At 40.0% G+C, this 17,628-nt stretch overlaps 2 protein-coding genes across 2 annotated transcripts in view; one reads left to right on the top strand and one right to left on the bottom strand.

Annotated features, from left to right (window-relative positions):
* The window catches only part of LOC134178614 (transformation/transcription domain-associated protein-like), a 37,245-nt gene that overhangs the window by 2,811 nt on the left and 16,806 nt on the right, over positions 1-17,628 (top strand). The window contains 43 exon segments of the mRNA XM_062645492.1: positions 2,445-2,516; positions 2,571-2,603; positions 2,665-2,748; positions 4,468-4,524; positions 4,581-4,673; positions 4,742-4,819; positions 4,892-4,977; positions 5,257-5,353; positions 5,416-5,484; positions 5,540-5,609; positions 5,664-5,742; positions 5,812-5,959; positions 6,034-6,087; positions 6,142-6,233; positions 6,295-6,340; positions 6,404-6,641; positions 6,699-6,761; positions 6,818-6,945; positions 7,011-7,064; positions 7,666-7,704; positions 7,764-7,860; positions 7,923-8,017; positions 8,076-8,696; positions 8,764-9,353; positions 9,409-9,520; positions 9,575-9,757; positions 9,807-9,956; positions 10,026-10,112; positions 10,167-10,263; positions 10,327-10,448; positions 11,457-11,561; positions 11,617-11,682; positions 11,745-11,869; positions 11,871-11,997; positions 12,084-12,197; positions 12,261-12,344; positions 12,409-12,464; positions 12,727-12,781; positions 13,944-13,991; positions 14,057-14,124; positions 14,186-14,297; positions 14,355-14,444; positions 14,500-14,562. Coding sequence (XP_062501476.1) covers positions 2,586-2,603; positions 2,665-2,748; positions 4,468-4,524; positions 4,581-4,673; positions 4,742-4,819; positions 4,892-4,977; positions 5,257-5,353; positions 5,416-5,484; positions 5,540-5,609; positions 5,664-5,742; positions 5,812-5,959; positions 6,034-6,087; positions 6,142-6,233; positions 6,295-6,340; positions 6,404-6,641; positions 6,699-6,761; positions 6,818-6,945; positions 7,011-7,064; positions 7,666-7,704; positions 7,764-7,860; positions 7,923-8,017; positions 8,076-8,696; positions 8,764-9,353; positions 9,409-9,520; positions 9,575-9,757; positions 9,807-9,956; positions 10,026-10,112; positions 10,167-10,263; positions 10,327-10,448; positions 11,457-11,561; positions 11,617-11,682; positions 11,745-11,869; positions 11,871-11,997; positions 12,084-12,197; positions 12,261-12,344; positions 12,409-12,464; positions 12,727-12,781; positions 13,944-13,991; positions 14,057-14,124; positions 14,186-14,297; positions 14,355-14,444; positions 14,500-14,562 — 4,860 coding nt within the window. The 5' untranslated portion in view covers positions 2,445-2,516; positions 2,571-2,585.
* LOC134179093 (uncharacterized) lies at positions 16,123-17,045 on the bottom strand. The gene has a single exon (XM_062645994.1). It carries the CDS (start codon positions 16,923-16,925, stop codon positions 16,173-16,175), a length of 753 nt encoding a protein of 250 aa, XP_062501978.1. The 5' UTR covers positions 16,926-17,045; the 3' UTR covers positions 16,123-16,172.

The following is a 17,628-nucleotide window of genomic DNA, read 5'->3' as shown; positions in this document are numbered from 1 at the left end:
TACAGTTATTAGTACAATGGTGCAAGTGACATAACATGTTGTTTATGCACGTTTCTGATGAAGATATACACCTTTGGTGATTTATGTTGTTAGTGCATTTAATGATTGTGTGTTATAGTTTTAAGTAGATGTTTGAGCAAGTGAAGAACTATCTTTCTGGAATGTTCTTGGGCGTGCTGTTGCTGTTCTTTGTCTCAGTTGCAATATAGTAGCATGTGTTCATGAATTTTTGTGTCTTTCCTTGACCACGCTACTTCACTCTATTATGTATTAAGCCCCAATAGTTTCTTCAAGGAGGCACTTGCATTTTTGTCAAGCGTATGACTGTGACTACATCAAGGCGAGCAGTTAGAGAAGACATATGTTTAGTTGTGTTTAGTGTCAGCTAGGAGAACTAAACAGACTATTCCATTGCATAAGAATACATTTCAGAAAGATGCTAGCCAGATTTAACTGACTTGCAGATTTACAGTAGTGCTTTTAGGAATGGAACTTTCATCGAAAGATCCGTGTTTAGTACAACTGCTGTGCAAACCATAGTTACAAGTTGGCTTTGACTTTGCAAGAGCATGGGTAGCTAGTGTTGAAGAGGATCCTTTGATGTGGCATGTAATTAAATGAAAATAAACGAAGCTAATCTAGAAATATGGTAGTTCATTAATGAAAAGGGAAGATTGGAATTATTACATATGTATGTATGTCACTCTATTATCACTGGAGTGGTTATTCTAGTGATCTTGTAGCTGTTTTACAGTATTTTTAGAGAACTGTTTTCTTCACAGCTGTTTGTGACTGACAATCGTACATGTGAGTAGGGTTTGTGTGGCAATTAAGTTATCATTTATGTATACTATTCTGTCCCAAACCTGCTGCTTGGTATAGACTATACGAGTGAAGAATTATGGAGATGTAACAAGAGGTCACGTTTAGTAGAGCATGAAACATCTGTTACACAAAAGCATTTTAACATGCCATTGTGCTTGTATTAATTGATTATTACTGAAATTTGTCTGTAAATGAGCTTGTTTCTAATATAATACTGTAGGGCCGTGTTTCCACTAGTTGCACCTTAAACTAGTTTAGCTTAAATGTGTTTAAAACTAAACCAGTTCAAGAAAGCGACTGTTTCCACTAGGAACTTACACATCCGGGATGTGCTAACAAACCGTCTAGGAATGCCTTATAATTTGAAGTATTGGGCTGGTCTGTCACCGAGTCAGGGCAACTGTTGGTTGTTACTGATTCAGCATCTGCTAGTAGGAATTTGCATGAGGATGACCAAGGACACCGTCTTCTCTCTCTCTCTCTCTCTCTCTCTCTCTCTCTCTCTCTCTCTCTCTCTCTCTCTCTCTCTCTCTCTCTCTCTCTCTCTCTCTCTCTCTCCGTAGCTGCTGATTTCTTTCCCCTAGCTAATGACCCTTACATCTTCTAGGGCAATCCTATCCCGACAAAATAGTCAATATCATCAAAACAGTGTTGTCAGAAGCCATCAAAACAAGCGCGCTACTGTCACGTGACAGTTAAACCTAAACCACTTTGCTAAACCTACTTTGAAGTAGGTTTAAGAAAGCGGTTTACGTTTAACATATAACCAGTTTAGTGCAGGTGGAAACAGGTCAATTCTTAAACCAGTTTAGCTTAAACCACTTGGTAAACCGGTTTAGGCACTAGTGGAAACGTGTCCTAGGAGATAGAATTATTTATAAATACATACATACATACATACATACATATATATATATATATATATATATATATATATATATATATATATATGCATACAAGTAGATTTGACGAGGGCTGTCTGGAAACAATGTCAGTTTTGATTTGAAAGAGTTTGGGACAAGGGTAGTTGGCTTTTGATTGCTTTTGGATTGGATATGACTAATTGTAAGAATCAGTTCTACTGACTGTTTACACTAGGGTATTTGTCGGTTAACCACAACAGTTGGCCTGTGTTTATGATGAGACTTTAAGTCTGGCCTTAACATGTTTCTTTGTGGGTTTTCTGAGAAAACCACAATCTTCAAGAATTTTTTCTGCAAAACTGCCAATTTACTATTATTTATTAAGGCCAGATGTGATATTGTCATGTATACAATGTGATAGCAATTTCTGCAAGAGACAACACAGTAGATGGATAGGGAAAGTACTAGTATCCTTTAGATGTCAGAGAGAGGAGTTGTAGTTGTAGAAGGAGCTAACATCTCACTCTCACATTGAACACTTTTATAATAACTTACCAATATAAACTTGTGAGATGGCTTTTTACTTTTGCATAAATTAAATTAGCATGGAAGGGGTTGGGTGGGTTGATGGAAATAGAAATCTTTTAGATTAGAAATTGGCAGTGATTCTGCATAATATTTTAGGTAGTTGTTTTTGTTTGTACACTTGAAGCCAATTTTGAGTAATTAACAAACAATTGGAATTCTTTTTGACAGCAATTTAGAAAGTCATTGTTGGAGATTGTTCATCGTATTCCAGCAAATGATGCATTGCGGCCTCATGTGAAGGTAAATGGGAAGAACTTGCTGTGTGCATGCATATTCTGACTCTGCTGTTATTAGAGTATTTTGAATTTGATGTTCTACCTGCTTGAGGTAACGATGTAGTGTGATTCATTATTTGGTATGTGATGCTATGGGGTGTGACTGTCTTCAGGTTGAAAATGAAGAAAATGTTCTTGTCTGCTTGAGGGTTATCATCGAGCTGCACAAGCAGTTTAGACCACCTTTTCAACCAGAGGTATATGATTCTGTGATCTTCTCTTCCTTATCTCCTCTCTTTATTTCCTTTTCTCTTCTCTTCTTTCATTGTCTTCCTCTTCCCTTCGTCTTTACACACGCACTTGCACGCACGCATGCACATGCACGCACGCACGCATGCGTGCGCGCACACACACACACACACACACACACACACACACACACACACACACACACACATGCACACACAAGTGGACAAAAATGGAAAATGTTAAGCCCTCCACGTCATTTGTAAGGTCAGTTGCGGAGATAGCTCTCCCTGCCTCAAGAGACAATGCCCCTACCTGGGGGACAGTGTCCGACAAATTGACAAAACTTGTAGTTGTCCCTGGGCAACCACGTACTGATCTTTCAGTTGTCCGTTGTTGACTATGGGTGTCCGTGCAATTTCCTCCTAGACAACACTACTAGTCTATTGTGGAATTTGTGCATGTGTGCGCTTGCGCGCACGCATGTGTGTCCAGTTACACACTACTGCAGCACACAAATACTCAATACAATTCATGCATGTACAATTACAAGCTGAAACTATTAGTGACTGATTGATTATATCTGTATAGTAACTTAGTATCAATCACGACTTCAAATTGTGACACCATCAGAAACAAGCACGAAGCATGCACGACTGAGATGTCTACATAAGAACAACACTGGAATGACTTACTACTTTAGCTAGAATGAAAGTCTTACAGAGCAGCAGTTGTGATCTTAAGACCTCCTTTCTGCTAATTGTGGTCACACGCGTGCATACGCGAAGCAAGAATCTGTTGAGGAGTGGCGTTTGCCACCACCTGGACAGATGTTTCAACCTGCTAATGATTTGCTAAAGTACATGCCATGCAAGAGTTGTGGAAGAAAGGCGCACAATGACACCTCTCGAACTACAGTTACTTCTACCATGCTTCTACTAAGATTGTCAAATTAACATACTCAGCACGTGCAACTATGTATTACTCACAACAGGAGTTCACACCCGTATTTTGTCATCTGATACATGTACCCAAGTAGCACACTCGATTACACCATTTAGTAGCTTGATACGTCTTGTTTGGCATTTGTCTTGTTTGGCATTTGCCACCTGCCGTCTTCTTGCCACGCGTTATTACTGCTTTAGATGTAGCGGTTACAGTAGACTGACATGCCATTTTGCATCACCACGTGAAGCAGATCCATTGCACTACCTTGGTTGTCCCTGGGCAACTACACACCAACTATTCAGTTGTCCGTAAAAAAATTGGTTGTCCTGGGCGCCCGGGCTACCAATTTGGGGGAGCTTGGCCGGAGTCATCTGGGGGAGGGGCACTGACATCAGGGCCGCTCTGGGACTGGACACCAAGGCCCACAAGTTCCCACCTGCTGCATGATGTTACTGCCAAGCCAGCGGTCATGTCCACCCCAGTCAATGACCGGGTACTCGTTTATACTCCTGAGTCGAGAGAAGTGATTGTGTTTAAGCTTCTTGTTTAAGGAAATTTTGCCATAGTTTGCCATCACTGACTTGAACCTGCAACCCTGCAAAGTCCTGGATGTTTTCATTCTCCAAATGCACTCTAACCAATTAAGCTACAGCACCACACACATGCGCATGCGTGCACACACACACACACACACACACACACACACACACACGCACACACAAACAAACAAACAAACACACACGCACACGAATGAGTTATAGTGTGATTTTGCATTTTAACAGATTCAGCAGTTTCTTCAGTTTGTGAAGACAATGTATCATGAGCTAGCCTCAATCATGGTTTTTGCTAACGTATTTTTAGTTATCAGGTCATTTATCACTTATGATTTGTTTAGAAAATGCAGTTTGAAGGTCGTGGCAATGTAACTGTCAAGTCAGAACATGGTGGACCACCTCTAGTTTTACCAGTTAAAGAAACACTTCCTGGAGTTAGACACTTTAATACTACGTGTACAGTACATAGAGTTAGTTACATGTAACTTGATATACTTGATAGCAAACCGGCATTCTGAAAGCGACTCGGTCTCTAAAAGTTTTGGCAGAGCTGCCTATTATTGTGGTGTTGATGTACCAAGTAAGTACTTGTAAATCTTTCTGGTATATGGTGACTTTAATTGTCACTTTTATTTCTCTCTTGTTGTTTCAGTTGTACAAGCAGCAGGTTCATTCCACAGTTGCAGAATTCATTCCTCTTATAATTAATACAGTTATTCTGTCGCCGTCATCATGGAGGTATGGATGCAGAGTAGTTTTAAGTGCAAAGCTATTTCAAGACTACTGATATGTGGTGTCCTTTATTTGCGCTTCACTGAATGTTATTTCTCAAATAAGGACACTGCTTTCAGTTGCCGTCTTTTTGTAAATGAATCTTTGTATTGTGTGTGGATGTGCTTGGTAATCTGCACTTTCCAATCTTGTTTACTTTGTCAAACAAGACATATAATAAGTGTCGGACCTTGTGCAGTATACATGGTGTATGCATTATTTCTTATTTGTTGTTGTTGTTTTTAGGACAAGCAATGATCAGAACAAGGAACTGTATGTTGATTTTGTTGCTGCGCAGATCAAGACTTTGTCATTACTGGCTTATGTCATCAGAATCTACCAGGTCCAATCAGTTGACAGGATTGTGCATTGAGAATACTATGCTACTTGTGTTGTTCTAAACAGGATATTGTGAAGACTTTTGCTCAAACTATGGTGACTGGCATGTTGAATTTATTGCGGAACTGCCAACCTGTAGGACAGTGTGTAACTGTTGTATCTATAGTTTGCTTTCAATGATTGCTCTTAGGAAGTTGCTCACCTAAGGAAAGAGCTGTTGATTGCAGCTCGTCATATTTTGGCAACAGACTTCAGAAATCGTAAGTTGATTGATGTGACATTGAAGAGATGTTGCGAGTTGCTGAAACTTACAGATTTTATCACACATGTCGACAAGCTGTTTGATGAGGACACTTTGGTAGGAACTGGTTGGACAACAAGGGAATCTCTTAGGCATGTGCTCTCAGCACTAGTTTAATTACTAGTTGTAGACAGTTATGCTGTTAATTTGTTTTATTGTAGACCACTTGCTTATAGCACACTAGCTGATCTAGTGCATCATGTCAGAACTCACTTATCACTTCAGCAGTTGTCACTTGCTGTGGACCTATTTGCAAAGAACATTCATGATGAAACATTGCCTGTCAGCATACAAACAATATCTTGCAAGGTTCAATGCAAAAATATTGCTATTTCTCTCGGCTCACAAAATTTTGACCAGATTTTTTCTCATGTCTTCTGTAGCTTCTTCTCAATCTAGTAGATTGTATTAGACAGAAGAGTGATTCAGATGGCAATGTCAGGCATATGTTTGTGCTAGAATTAATATCCTTTGAGAAATATTGTTGTTAGGGTCGAGACATTCTGATACGAATGCTGGAAGTGTTTGCTCAGAAGTTTGAGACATTGGCCAAATATCAGATCCCGGCCATTTTCAGTAAATGGTGAGTAAGAAGAGCAGTGCAATGAGTTCTTAATTTTCGTTCTAACATACTGTTGTTTTAGTGTACGGCAGAATGCAGATGGCACAATACCAGAAACAGAGAAACTTGTATGACTAATTTTATTGTGGTTTTTATGTCTTGTTTGGTGTTTACTGATGTTTGTGTACTAGCCTGCTGGTGTTACTGGAGGGCTCATCACTCCTGTTGCCACAACACCAACGGCCTCTATTGCATCTGGCATTGTGCGACAAGCGGTGTCTACAGTTACAGTTGGACACACCAGCAGTAGCAGTGGCTCACTGTTAGGCTCTACACTGTCAGTTGGTGACTGTCGAGGAATGGTGAAAACTTTAGTATGTGGAGTGAAGACGATTACGTGGGGTGCTGGATCATGCAAGGCTCCAGGAGGTTGTGCTTGTTTTGTCTATTTTTGTGTGTAAGTTGTATATATTTGTGCTTCTGTAGGTCACCAGCAAAAGGCATTTTTTCCTAAGGAAACGCCAATATTTGTTCGTCTTTTAACATACAGTATATATAAGGATAGCACGGGTTTGTTTTGGTTTCTCAACCCTTGTTTGTTGTAGCTCTCCAGTGTCTTGACATTTATCAAGTTACGGTAGCTCCTAATGGGACAATGTATCTTCGTGCTGCATCTTGTCAAGCTGTACGTTTGAAGGAAGAGAAAGAGAATCTAGAACACTTTGCAGGAGTGGTGAGAACATGGAAGATAGGTAAGTCATTGCACTGTCTTATAATGTATGTTTACGTGTTTTCCAGTTCACCATGATGCACCTGACAGCCTTCAAAGAAGTGTTCAACAACATGATACATGTTAGTGTGTGATCAGGAATGAATAAATGTGTAATAAGGGAATATTTGTTTATTAGAATTAAATGTCGATCATTGTGCCTTGGTTTTGATGCAACTACTGAGAGCAAATTTTGTAAATGTAGTCCACTTGATATAAATGTGTCTAATGTATCTACTGACAATAGACTAAGACGAGCTCACCCCCCAGGATTTTCTGGGTGGGTTTCCAAAAGTTAATATCAACAAGACAAATTAATATCAATGGTATGGTTACCATTCTTATATGCATTCTAATTCAAGCCTGTTGCTATTGCATAGCATCAATGATCTAACAGTAAAGGTGTGTGATGTCTGCCTCTTGGGGGTTTCCAGGCAAGGGGGTTTCCAGGCAACCTGGAAACATGTCTAGGTATGCCAATGATGAGAAATGATACTGATAATTTGCATTTTGCATGATTACATTCAATTTAAAATTCTATAAAAGAGGCCATAACAAGAGCCTCTTAAATATCTATTCGCAAAATAATTGAGATTTATAGATATTGAAACAGTATTTTGATCATTGTATATTTGTATAAGTTTAAATTTGGGTGGGATGTTGTTTCAATAGTTTCTGTTTTAGTATTTGGTGGATCGGATTCAGAAGAACTATGCACTTCAGGTGAATTAACTGTATGCACACAAACTAGATATTTAATTAAAGTTTTTGTTGTATTGCAGATTATTCCCAATACATTTCTAGCCAATCCAAACACTTCTGCTGCATTTGCAACCATTTTGGTATCCTTCTTACTCAGCAAAATGGCAGATATGGGAGGTACAGTTTTATTGATACAATTTAACTTTTTAGTTATTAGTAAAAATTATTACTTCTTGCAGTTGAAGTGGAACGTTCAAATCTATATTTGAAGCTATTTAAGCTGGTGTTTGGTTCAGTGTCGTTGTTTGCTCAAGAAAATGAGCAAATGCTGAAGGTAACTGCAAAACTACTAAAATTTAATGCTAGTTTATCGGAAACATTAATTTGGTTAGCCTCATCTTCATGACATTGTCACAAAGAGTATGGAGCTTGCACAATCTGCTAAAGAGCCATATAACTATTTTCTCTTGTTGCGTGCTCTTTTTCGTTCAATTGGTGGCGGTAGCCATGATCTTCTTTATCAAGAATTTCTTCCATTACTTCCACGACTACTTCAAGGTCTTAATCGTCTCCAAGGGAGCCTTCATAAGCAACATATGAAAGACTTGTTTGTTGAACTTTGCTTGACGGTTCCTGTTCGACTCAGCTCTTTGTTACCATATCTTCCAATGCTGATGGATCCACTTGTTTCTGCCCTGAATGGCTCACAACCACTCATCAGTCAGGGTCTTCGCACACTTGAACTGTGTGTTGATAATTTACAACCAGACTTTTTGTATGATCACATTCAACCTGTTAGAGCTGAATTGATGCAAGCTTTGTGGAGACAACTTCGTAATCCATTGGATAACATTGCTCAAGTTGCCTTTCGGGTATTAGGTAAATTTGGTGGAGGTAACAGAAAAATGCTCTGTGAACCGCAAAAGATGACATTCAAACAAGAATCATCTGGCCTTTGTGTCAGTTTGCAATTTCTTGAAAGCTCAAGGCATGTACTTTTACCAATTGATAAAGTTAGATTTATATTTTGTTAATCAATTTTGGATATTTACTTAAATCTAATGTGGTGTTCGACCGTAGATTGTTGAACAATCAGTCATGTATTTAAAGCAATCATCAGCAAGCATTCACATAAAGAAGCAAGCATGGAATATCATTAAAGCGTTTTTGATTGCAAGCATGAATCTCTCTGACACTGAACAGACTCTGTATGATCATCTGTGCTCTGTATCGACGTTTGTTCAGCAGTCTACAGAGCAACACAGTCGGAGAAAAGCATCAATTGTAGAAGCAGCGTTGTATCAGAATTGCATTGAAGGACTTTTTGCTGCTGCATCATTGAAAGATCTGCAGTCAGATGCAGCTCCATTTATGGAACAATTTGTGTTTCATATTACTCTGCTTCTTCTCACTGAAAAATACGGACTGCAAACTGTTGATGGAACTGTACTGAATGGCACAGTATTAATGGATGCTCTTGCTAATTCTATGGGTTCTGAGGAGAAGGAACTTTCAAAAGTGGCTGAGAAAGCTCTTGGTTTTCTAACAGATACGGCTGTGTCTATTTTGGGGAGCTCTAAAGCAATGTACCGTTTACCTCTAATGAAGCTGCTTGTGGACAAGCTGGTTGCAAATTGCTATGAAAGGGCTTGGTATACTAAAGCTGGCGGGTAATAGAGAAAGTTAATTTCTTTAGACTGACTGACTAAATTTGTATTTTGTAAGGTGTCAAGCAATATCGTGGTTCCTGGACAAAATGTCTCTGACATGGATACTGGAGCATCAGCTCAAGTTTATTTCTGCATTGTTGTTTGTCATGATGGATCTAACTGAGGAGGTGGTCAAGTAGTTACAGTGCTTGGTTTAGATATTTTCATGTTGTGGTGTATAGGTGTCGTATGGAACTGTCAGTGTTGCTAAGGATTTACTGGAAAAGTTGCTTTCTGTTTGCAATGTGCCACTAGAAGGAGAAGCTATGGCTGAGGCACGAACATTTCAGGCCAAAATTTTTCCTCAAGTGGTTGAGCACTTTGTGCAAGAGTCAAGAGCTCTAAATAAAACTGTTAGAGAGCAGGTATGCTTGGAAGTGATTGAAGTGCACTTTGATATGAATGACTTTGTAGGCACATCATTCTCTTGGAACATTAGCATCCATGACTGGGAAGACTGTAACTGAAATTATGGATCCTTATCGTGCAATTCTTGCAGATGCAATTCCCCCTAAGAAACACTTACTTCGACATCAACCTGTCAACACTCAGCTGGGAATAATTGTAAGACTTTGGACGGTTTTATTAAATTTTGTGAAGTAATGATGAGAGTATATGTACTATTATGCACAGGATGGCTTCACATTTTGTACGACTTTAAAGCCACGTCTGTTTTCTATTAATAACACTATTCAAGAACATCAAACTTTCTATCAAGAAGTATTTACATGACTTGTATGTTAATATTTCAAATAGGCTATTGTCGTTTCATAGTTGCTGGCGATCTGTGATTTGGATGATGCTTCTCTGTCCCACTTGTCGTGTTACAAGGGTGTCCCATCACTCATTCCCCTTCGCAAGAGTGCAATGGGTTGGCACATATTTGACAGATTTCATTACAGATTAGTGTTGCTATGTTTGTGTTTCTTTCTAGCTGCTCTAGCAGCCTGCAACTATATTGAGGGCTATCGCAAACCAATATTTGATGTTTTACGGAAGCTCCTTGATTCTGATAATCAAGAACTTGCTGCTGCAGCTGAAGTGTCAATGAAGAAGGTTAGTGTTTAGTGTACGATGTGGTGTAAGTGTAGTTTCTACAACTTGGGTATGTGTTTGTAAGTGGAACACTGTACACTAATCATGTGTTGTTTGCGTTCACTGGGACGTGACTATGACTGTTCATGGCTTTGGTATGATGATGATGACGTCTGAGCCGGTATGAGAAACACTTGCCATTGTCATTCACCATACAACTACTTGCAAAAGCATGAAGTGAAACTAGATTTTGCAATTGGCTAGTATCACTCTCAGTAGAACACTAATGCTGTCCAGCGGGCAAGGACAGGCCATGCAAGAGATACTGGCATCATTGTCATACTGCAACGTCTGATCGTATGATAGTTAATCTCCCCCGTGGGGCTGCCACAGGTCACCATCTTGGAATGGTCAATCACAGACCTTGTAACAGGTATTTTATTTTGTTCTGCAACGATGAACAGACTTACCCTCCAAACCAGAAGAATCTATTGGGGTTGTCGGTTTAGTCGCCAATGGCCCGACCCATGCCACAGGTTGAACCAGTTTTCATCGTTAGCTGGAGCAAGAGAGCCAGTGCTTGACATGTGCTTTTCTCCTGCTAACTTATATTACTTATAGTGTATACCAATAATTGTGTTAGCTTGTATGTTTATGTAGTGAAATAGACATTGTGACAATGTCTAACTCGTGCACATGCTAATTCTTGCCTACTTAACTTTCTACACTGACACATGTGGCTTATTTTTGGTGGATTTTAGGGATGAAGTATATTGTACTGTCTTTCATACATTCATTGTGTAATATTCTTGTACTGAGGTTTACTTTAGCATACTGTAGACTGACACTGTGAAGCAAACATGTCCCACTTTTGCTTGCAATCATTTGCAATTAGTGTTAATTAAGTTTTGTAAGCATACTCTTTTGTGTAAACGTTTGAGATATCTTGTGATTGAATTGTATTAATCAGCTGAGACAGTTACATTGGCCAGTTGACCATACTTACTGGTTGTTATGTTTGATGTCTAGTTTTTAGAAGGGCAACAACTAGATGTGGAACAAGCTCATGCAAGTCTTCGGCCATTGCTTTCCATGCTGTCAGACTACCGCCATCTGTCGCTGCAATTTACAAATGTACTGAATGAGATTATTATTTCACAGTGAAGATTACAATAAACGTATGCTTTAGAAACTGTCTCGTCTTATGCGTCTTTTTCCAACAAGTTTTAATGAGAAGTTGTGTGAAACTCTATTGGTAATCAAATGCATCGAAATTTTGCTGTTACAAACTTTTGCAAAATTATGTGTCACATGTAGTCTCATTTAAAGAAGTGGATGGATGCAGCAACTGTTGCTGTGAATTCAAAGCCTGTTGCTAGAGATGGAGAGGTGAATGTGTCGAAATTAGTTCAAATTATTTGGTTTGAATTTTGGTCATTTCTAGCTACAGGAGGTTAAGATCTGTACTGCTATCTTGGATACATTTCATCTTGTTCCAGCTTCTTCAGCGAAACTACTGGAACCTCTTATCAGTCTTGTACTTAGTGGTGAACGAGCACTGATGTTGGAGGTGTGTTGAATTGTGTTTACATTTTGTTGTTCTACAAGTGTGTTTACAAATTAATATTACTGGCTTCTTATCTCTGTTGATTGCAGATCGGTAGTCCATTTCGTGACCCACTGTTCAAATTTATGTGTTGTCATCCGGGTCAAGTTGTTGAATATTTTATGTCACATCTAGCAGAGTCTCATACCAACAGACTATTCACTGTACATTTATTTAGGATTGCTACAAAGATGATTAAATGATGTTATGTTTGCTTGTTTGTTTAGTTTTTGTTGCAAAGAAAAGATGCTGGGACACTTCGCAGTGTTTTAGAAAAACAACCTGGTCGACTTGTCAGCACAGCATTTAATGTGAGTGTATACTATAGTATAAAACTTGTACGCGGTATTGTGAAATGTTGTTTGAATTTTCTAGACTGTGGACTCAAACAAGAGCAGTGAACTGCAGTATCAAGGAATTCTGATCACAAGGTTATAATGGGATAAATCACTTGTCTTTTGTTCATATAGTAGTGTAAGTGTGGTGTATTATGCAATTCAGAATAATTTTTTTGATACCATGTTGTTCATGATTATGTGCTGTATGGCTGTATTCAGTCCACACAAACATGATGGAATTCGTTTTCTTTGTGCTATTCTTGTTTCTTTAATTTTTTCGTAGTAATTTGTATTGAGTTCTGTTTTTACTTGTCTTTGCAGTTGCACTGTACTGATAACTTGTGCGTAATTGCAGGTGCTTGGTGAAATTCAATGAGTATTGGTTGACCAAACCAAAACAGAAAGAACTGGTATGTAAATGTATGAGTAGTCATGCCTTTGTATTATACGAATGCACACACTACAGAGAATCAGGAGACTCTTGTTGGAATGTTAGGCATGTGAGCATTCCGGCAGTTTAGTTAATTTTTGCCACTTATCATGTGATTGGATAAATTATATATCATGCACATTAGTTATTTACATCTCATCGATGGTCACATTTCAATCAGGCTATGTGGTTGCTTTCTGTTGTAATCTATACTTTGTGAATGGAATGGTTTTGCAAGACTACATAGGTACAGTATGCAGTTAGTATTGTGTATTATTGATGTTTTGAAAGGGCACTCTTGGGGACTTTTGTCATGCAGCCAAATTAGCCTTGTCCCCAGGCTCTCACCTTGCAGTGCTCGCACGTCACGTGACTTAGTCGTCGGAGTTCTTCTTGCTCTGACGACTAAGGCTGTGACGTCAGCCATGTCATGTGATGTGCAAGCACTGCACGGAGTAGCGAGGTGAGCGCCTGGGTATGAGGCTACAGCCAAATAGGGGAGAAATCTGCTGGTGATGATAATCAACTAAGTACAAAATACAAGCTCTGTTTCAAGTCACTCCCATACTTCAGTTTACTCTGACACGGTTTCCCATTAATAATCTATTGGTAAATCATCATTGTATTCTATTGTTTCATTGTCATCATCATTATCATCTTCATCATTAGCTATGTTTCTATTTATTCCTGCTTTTCCACTTAGCGACATGCTCTTGTCTCATTTCTTGTTATATTGATGCATTTGTAATGAGGTGTTTTGCATCTTTGTTAATTAATCTTGTTTACCTTGTTGTACAGTCACTTCTCTCTGTATACCAGCATGTTGGTTTAGGTACCAAACATAGTCAACCTACTTTCTGGTAAACTTCACCTACACTGGCAAACAGCAAGCAGTGTGGGAATACAGTAACTGAAAGTTAGTTGGTTCAACATGCATGTGGAGTTTGTTATAATATTGATGTTGAGTGTCATGTCCTTTGAAAGCGTAATTACACATTTTAGTAAATGATTAAGTGGTATGACAACTTGTATGTTGCTTGCAAAGATTTAAAGCTATACTGTTATTGACCTGTTGTTTACAGCTACACCAGCACAACAGCGTGCATTCTAGATAAGATTGAAAATTGATTTGTGTTATGTAGGTAATTGCTCTCAGAGAATTATGGACTTCCAAAGAATTTCAACAAAAGGCAGGGAAAGTTGGTGCTTAAAATGCTGTTTACACACAGATTTGACTGTTTGTTGTGTTTGTTAGAATACCCAGTCTGGCCTTCATTGGAAAGAGCCAAAGTATTTGGTGAAGTGTTTGCTCAACTATGTTAAGTATAGAACGGTTGAGACCGGTTTGAAGATTTGATGTGTTGATCAATTACATTTTTGTCAGACACCACCGTGATGATGTCGAGTTGTTGTTTCAATTACTTCGTGTATTCACATCACGTTACATGCCCTCTTTTCATTTTCTCAAAGAATTTTTGGATCAGGAAGTGGCCCAAGTAATTTGTTTGTTTTCCTATTTTGTGTAAATATATTATAATGGTTTTGTTGGCAAGGGTTACACTGTTTCAGAGAGACGGCAAATATTTTTTAAATTTGTTGAACTCTTTTGGGAAAGCTCATTTCCTGATGAGGTGAAAGCTAAGGTACGACTGCACCATTTCTTATATAAAGTTGTTTGCATTGATTTCGTTGTTAAAGGCACTGCAATGTATTCTGATCCCAGTTTTCACTACTTCATTTGCAAGAGGCCACAAGGAACAGGTTGCTTAACTGTGATGTTACATTTAATATCTGGTTTTGGGTTATAAAAAGAGGCAGGCTGATAAAACTTGTAGCCAAACATGCATAGAAATGGATATTTCAATTTGTCCTTTTGAAAAAATTTAAACTGGTTAATTTAATTAATGCAATAAGTTGTTGATTTTAAACAGTTTCTCTTAATTAAGTATATGTTTGATTGGTTGTATTACCTCTCTGTTTAATATAATGTAAGAGAAGACAAGGGTTTGTTAGGAATTGTTATTGTTGTCAGTATAGTAATTATGTTGTGCTTGACAAAATTATTATTAGTGCAGTACTTGTGACATCTCTTGTAAGATGTCTGTATAGACCAGAAGACATGACTTTATGCAGGATCTGAATGGATTCAAAGAAGCACTGTTTTCTGCAAGTTGTGGTGACCTGGAATGATGTCCAGCCACCGCACAATACCTGCGTGCACTGTGCATAATGCTCCCAACACCCTTGGAACAACCAGTGTCCAACACTGCCATATGCAGTTTATCTCCACCTGCAAGATGCCGTATCTTGTCAACTTCTCAGCATGTTTCCTGGTGATGCAGCCATCAGCAGGACTGTTGATATCGAATAATAAGGCAAGCAATTGTCATTTTAACCAGATGTCTGGGTGATTGGCATCGATCTCTTTAGCAGTAGGATGGCTGCATCCCACATCATAGTAGTTATCCGGCTTCACAAGATTAGCTGGATGATGTCAGTGTCACCTGTTCTCCAATGGAACCCCAGCATGATAACAAACATCTCAGCAGATGATGGACGCCACCTTATTGTGTTGTTCAGTGTAGTCAGTTGGTGCAAAGGCACTATCAGCGTGCCAAATTGTGGTCGATTGTGTCTACACTGCATATATGGGACTGATATCACAATGCAGAATGTTTGCACTCATAGTGTACTGAGTTCGAAGAGCTTGGTCTTGAGCTGCAACAACTAGTCCCTTGGTTGCAGGAGGAAGATTCAATGATCTCAGCCATCCGTAGGTTTTTATGTCTAACGGGTGGTTATTATTATTATTATGTTTGTCATGCTCAACCAGATCAGTCTGGTTTGTAAAGTCTATTACAAACCCTGCTTCAGAAGTACTTAGACCATCACGGCTGTCTAGAAAGAAGACATGACTTTACGAAAGATTCAAGTAGATCCCAGAAGCACTGTTTTCTGTAAGTGCTGCAGGTTGTGATGACCTGGAATAATGTCCAGCCACCATGCAATACCTGCGTGCACTGTGCCCACAGCTCCCAAGACCACCGGAACCACCAGTGCTCGACAATGCCACATGCGGCTTATCTTCACTCGCAAGTCGCTGTACTTCACCAACTTCTCAGCATGTTTCTTGCCAATGTTGCCATCAACAGGACAGCTGATATCAATAAGAAGACAAGTGTTTGTCTTCTTATTTCTGAGACAGATGTCTGGACGATTGGCTTTGATCTTCTTGGCAGTGGGGATGGTGGTATTCCACATCATAGTAATGTGTGTATGTCGTGCTCAACCAGATCAGTCTGGTTTGTAAAGTCTATTACAAGTACCGGAAGCAAACCCTGCTTCAGAAGTACTTAGACCATCACGGCTGTCTAGAAAGAAGACATGACTTTACGAAGGATCCGAGTAGATCCCAGAAGCACTGTTTTCTGTAAGTGCTGCAGGTTGTGATGACCTGGAATAATGTCCAGCCACCGTGCAATACCTGCGTGCACTGTGCCCAAAGCTCCCAAGACCACCGGAACCACCAGTGTTCGACAATGCCACATGCGGCTTATCTCCACTCGCAAGTCGCTGTACTTCGCCAACTTCTCAGCATGTTTCTTGCCAATGTTGCCATCAGCAGGACAGCTGATATCAATAAGAAGACAAGTGTTTGTCTTCCTATTTCTGAGACAGATGTCTGGACGATTGGCTTTGATCTTCCTGGCAGTGGGGATGGTGGTATCCCACATCATAGTAATGTCATCCGTCTCCACAAGCCTATCAGGATGATGCCGGTACCATCTGCTCTCCACTGGAACCCCAAAATGGCGACAAACGTCCCAGTGAATGATGGATGCCACCTGATTGTGTCGATCAGTGTAGTCCGTCGGTGCCAAAGCACTACAGCCTGCCACAATGTGGTCGACTGTCTCCAGGCCTACACTGCACATGCGGCAAGTAGGACTGACATCACGATGTAGAATCTTGCGCTCATAGTACCGAGTCCGAAGAGCTTGGTCTTGAGCAGCAACAACCAGTCCCTCAGTTGCAGCAGGAAGATTCGCTGCCTTTAGCCATCCGTAGGTCTCTTTCATGTCCACAGGCGGTTGCTCAGTGAGACGACGATACTGTCCGTGCATAGGCTTCCCGCTCCAGGACCGCACACGAAGAGAACTGCAACACGTACGGTAATGTCTCGCATCTGTTTTAGGCGCTTGCTCGAAGCCACCTTCAACCGAGATGGATGCACTCCTGTGTAAGTTCTGCGACTTGTCGTCCAAAGCAAGACTCCTCCGCAGCTGTGCAGTAAACCGACAAGCCATGCGCTTGATCGAGTGTGAAGATTTTCCAGAGTCACACTCCCGTAACATCTGCATGAAAGGATCAGAACTGTCAGCAAGGTAACAGTTCAGCCTCACAATACAAGATTGATATGTCGACTCAATCTGTTGTAACCCCCTACCCCCATCACTGCAAGGAGCGTACAGTCGGTCAACGTCTGCAGCAGGATGGTGGACTCCGTGCATAGAGAGAAGCTTTCTGGTCCGACGATCGAGCTGCTGCAGGTCCGTGCACCCCCAATGAATGACGCCAAAACCGTAAGTGAGAACCGGTATTGCAAACCCATTGATGGCTAGAATCTTGTTCCGACCATACAACTCAGTCCGGAGAACCACCTTCACTCTGCGAAAGTACTCGCGACGGAGTCTCTCCCGCATCATGCTGTGCTGAATACCGTTACTCTCATCTACACCCAAGTACTTGTAGACTTGACCCGGTTCCAGACAGTTGATGGTGTCCGTTTTTCCTACCGTCACCCCAGAGTTGTGTCCAGATAGTCTG

This window comes from Corticium candelabrum, chromosome 4 (genome assembly GCF_963422355.1).
Source record: "Corticium candelabrum chromosome 4, ooCorCand1.1, whole genome shotgun sequence".
NCBI lineage: Eukaryota > Metazoa > Porifera > Homoscleromorpha > Homosclerophorida > Plakinidae > Corticium > Corticium candelabrum.
The sequence above is the reverse complement of the archived record's forward strand: the minus strand, read 5'-3'. Positions and strand labels throughout refer to the sequence as shown.

Coding starts and splice junctions, on each gene's coding strand:
- LOC134179093 (XM_062645994.1), bottom strand. CDS start 16,925: ATGCACGGACAGTATCGTCGTCTCACTGAGCAACCGCCTGTGGACATG.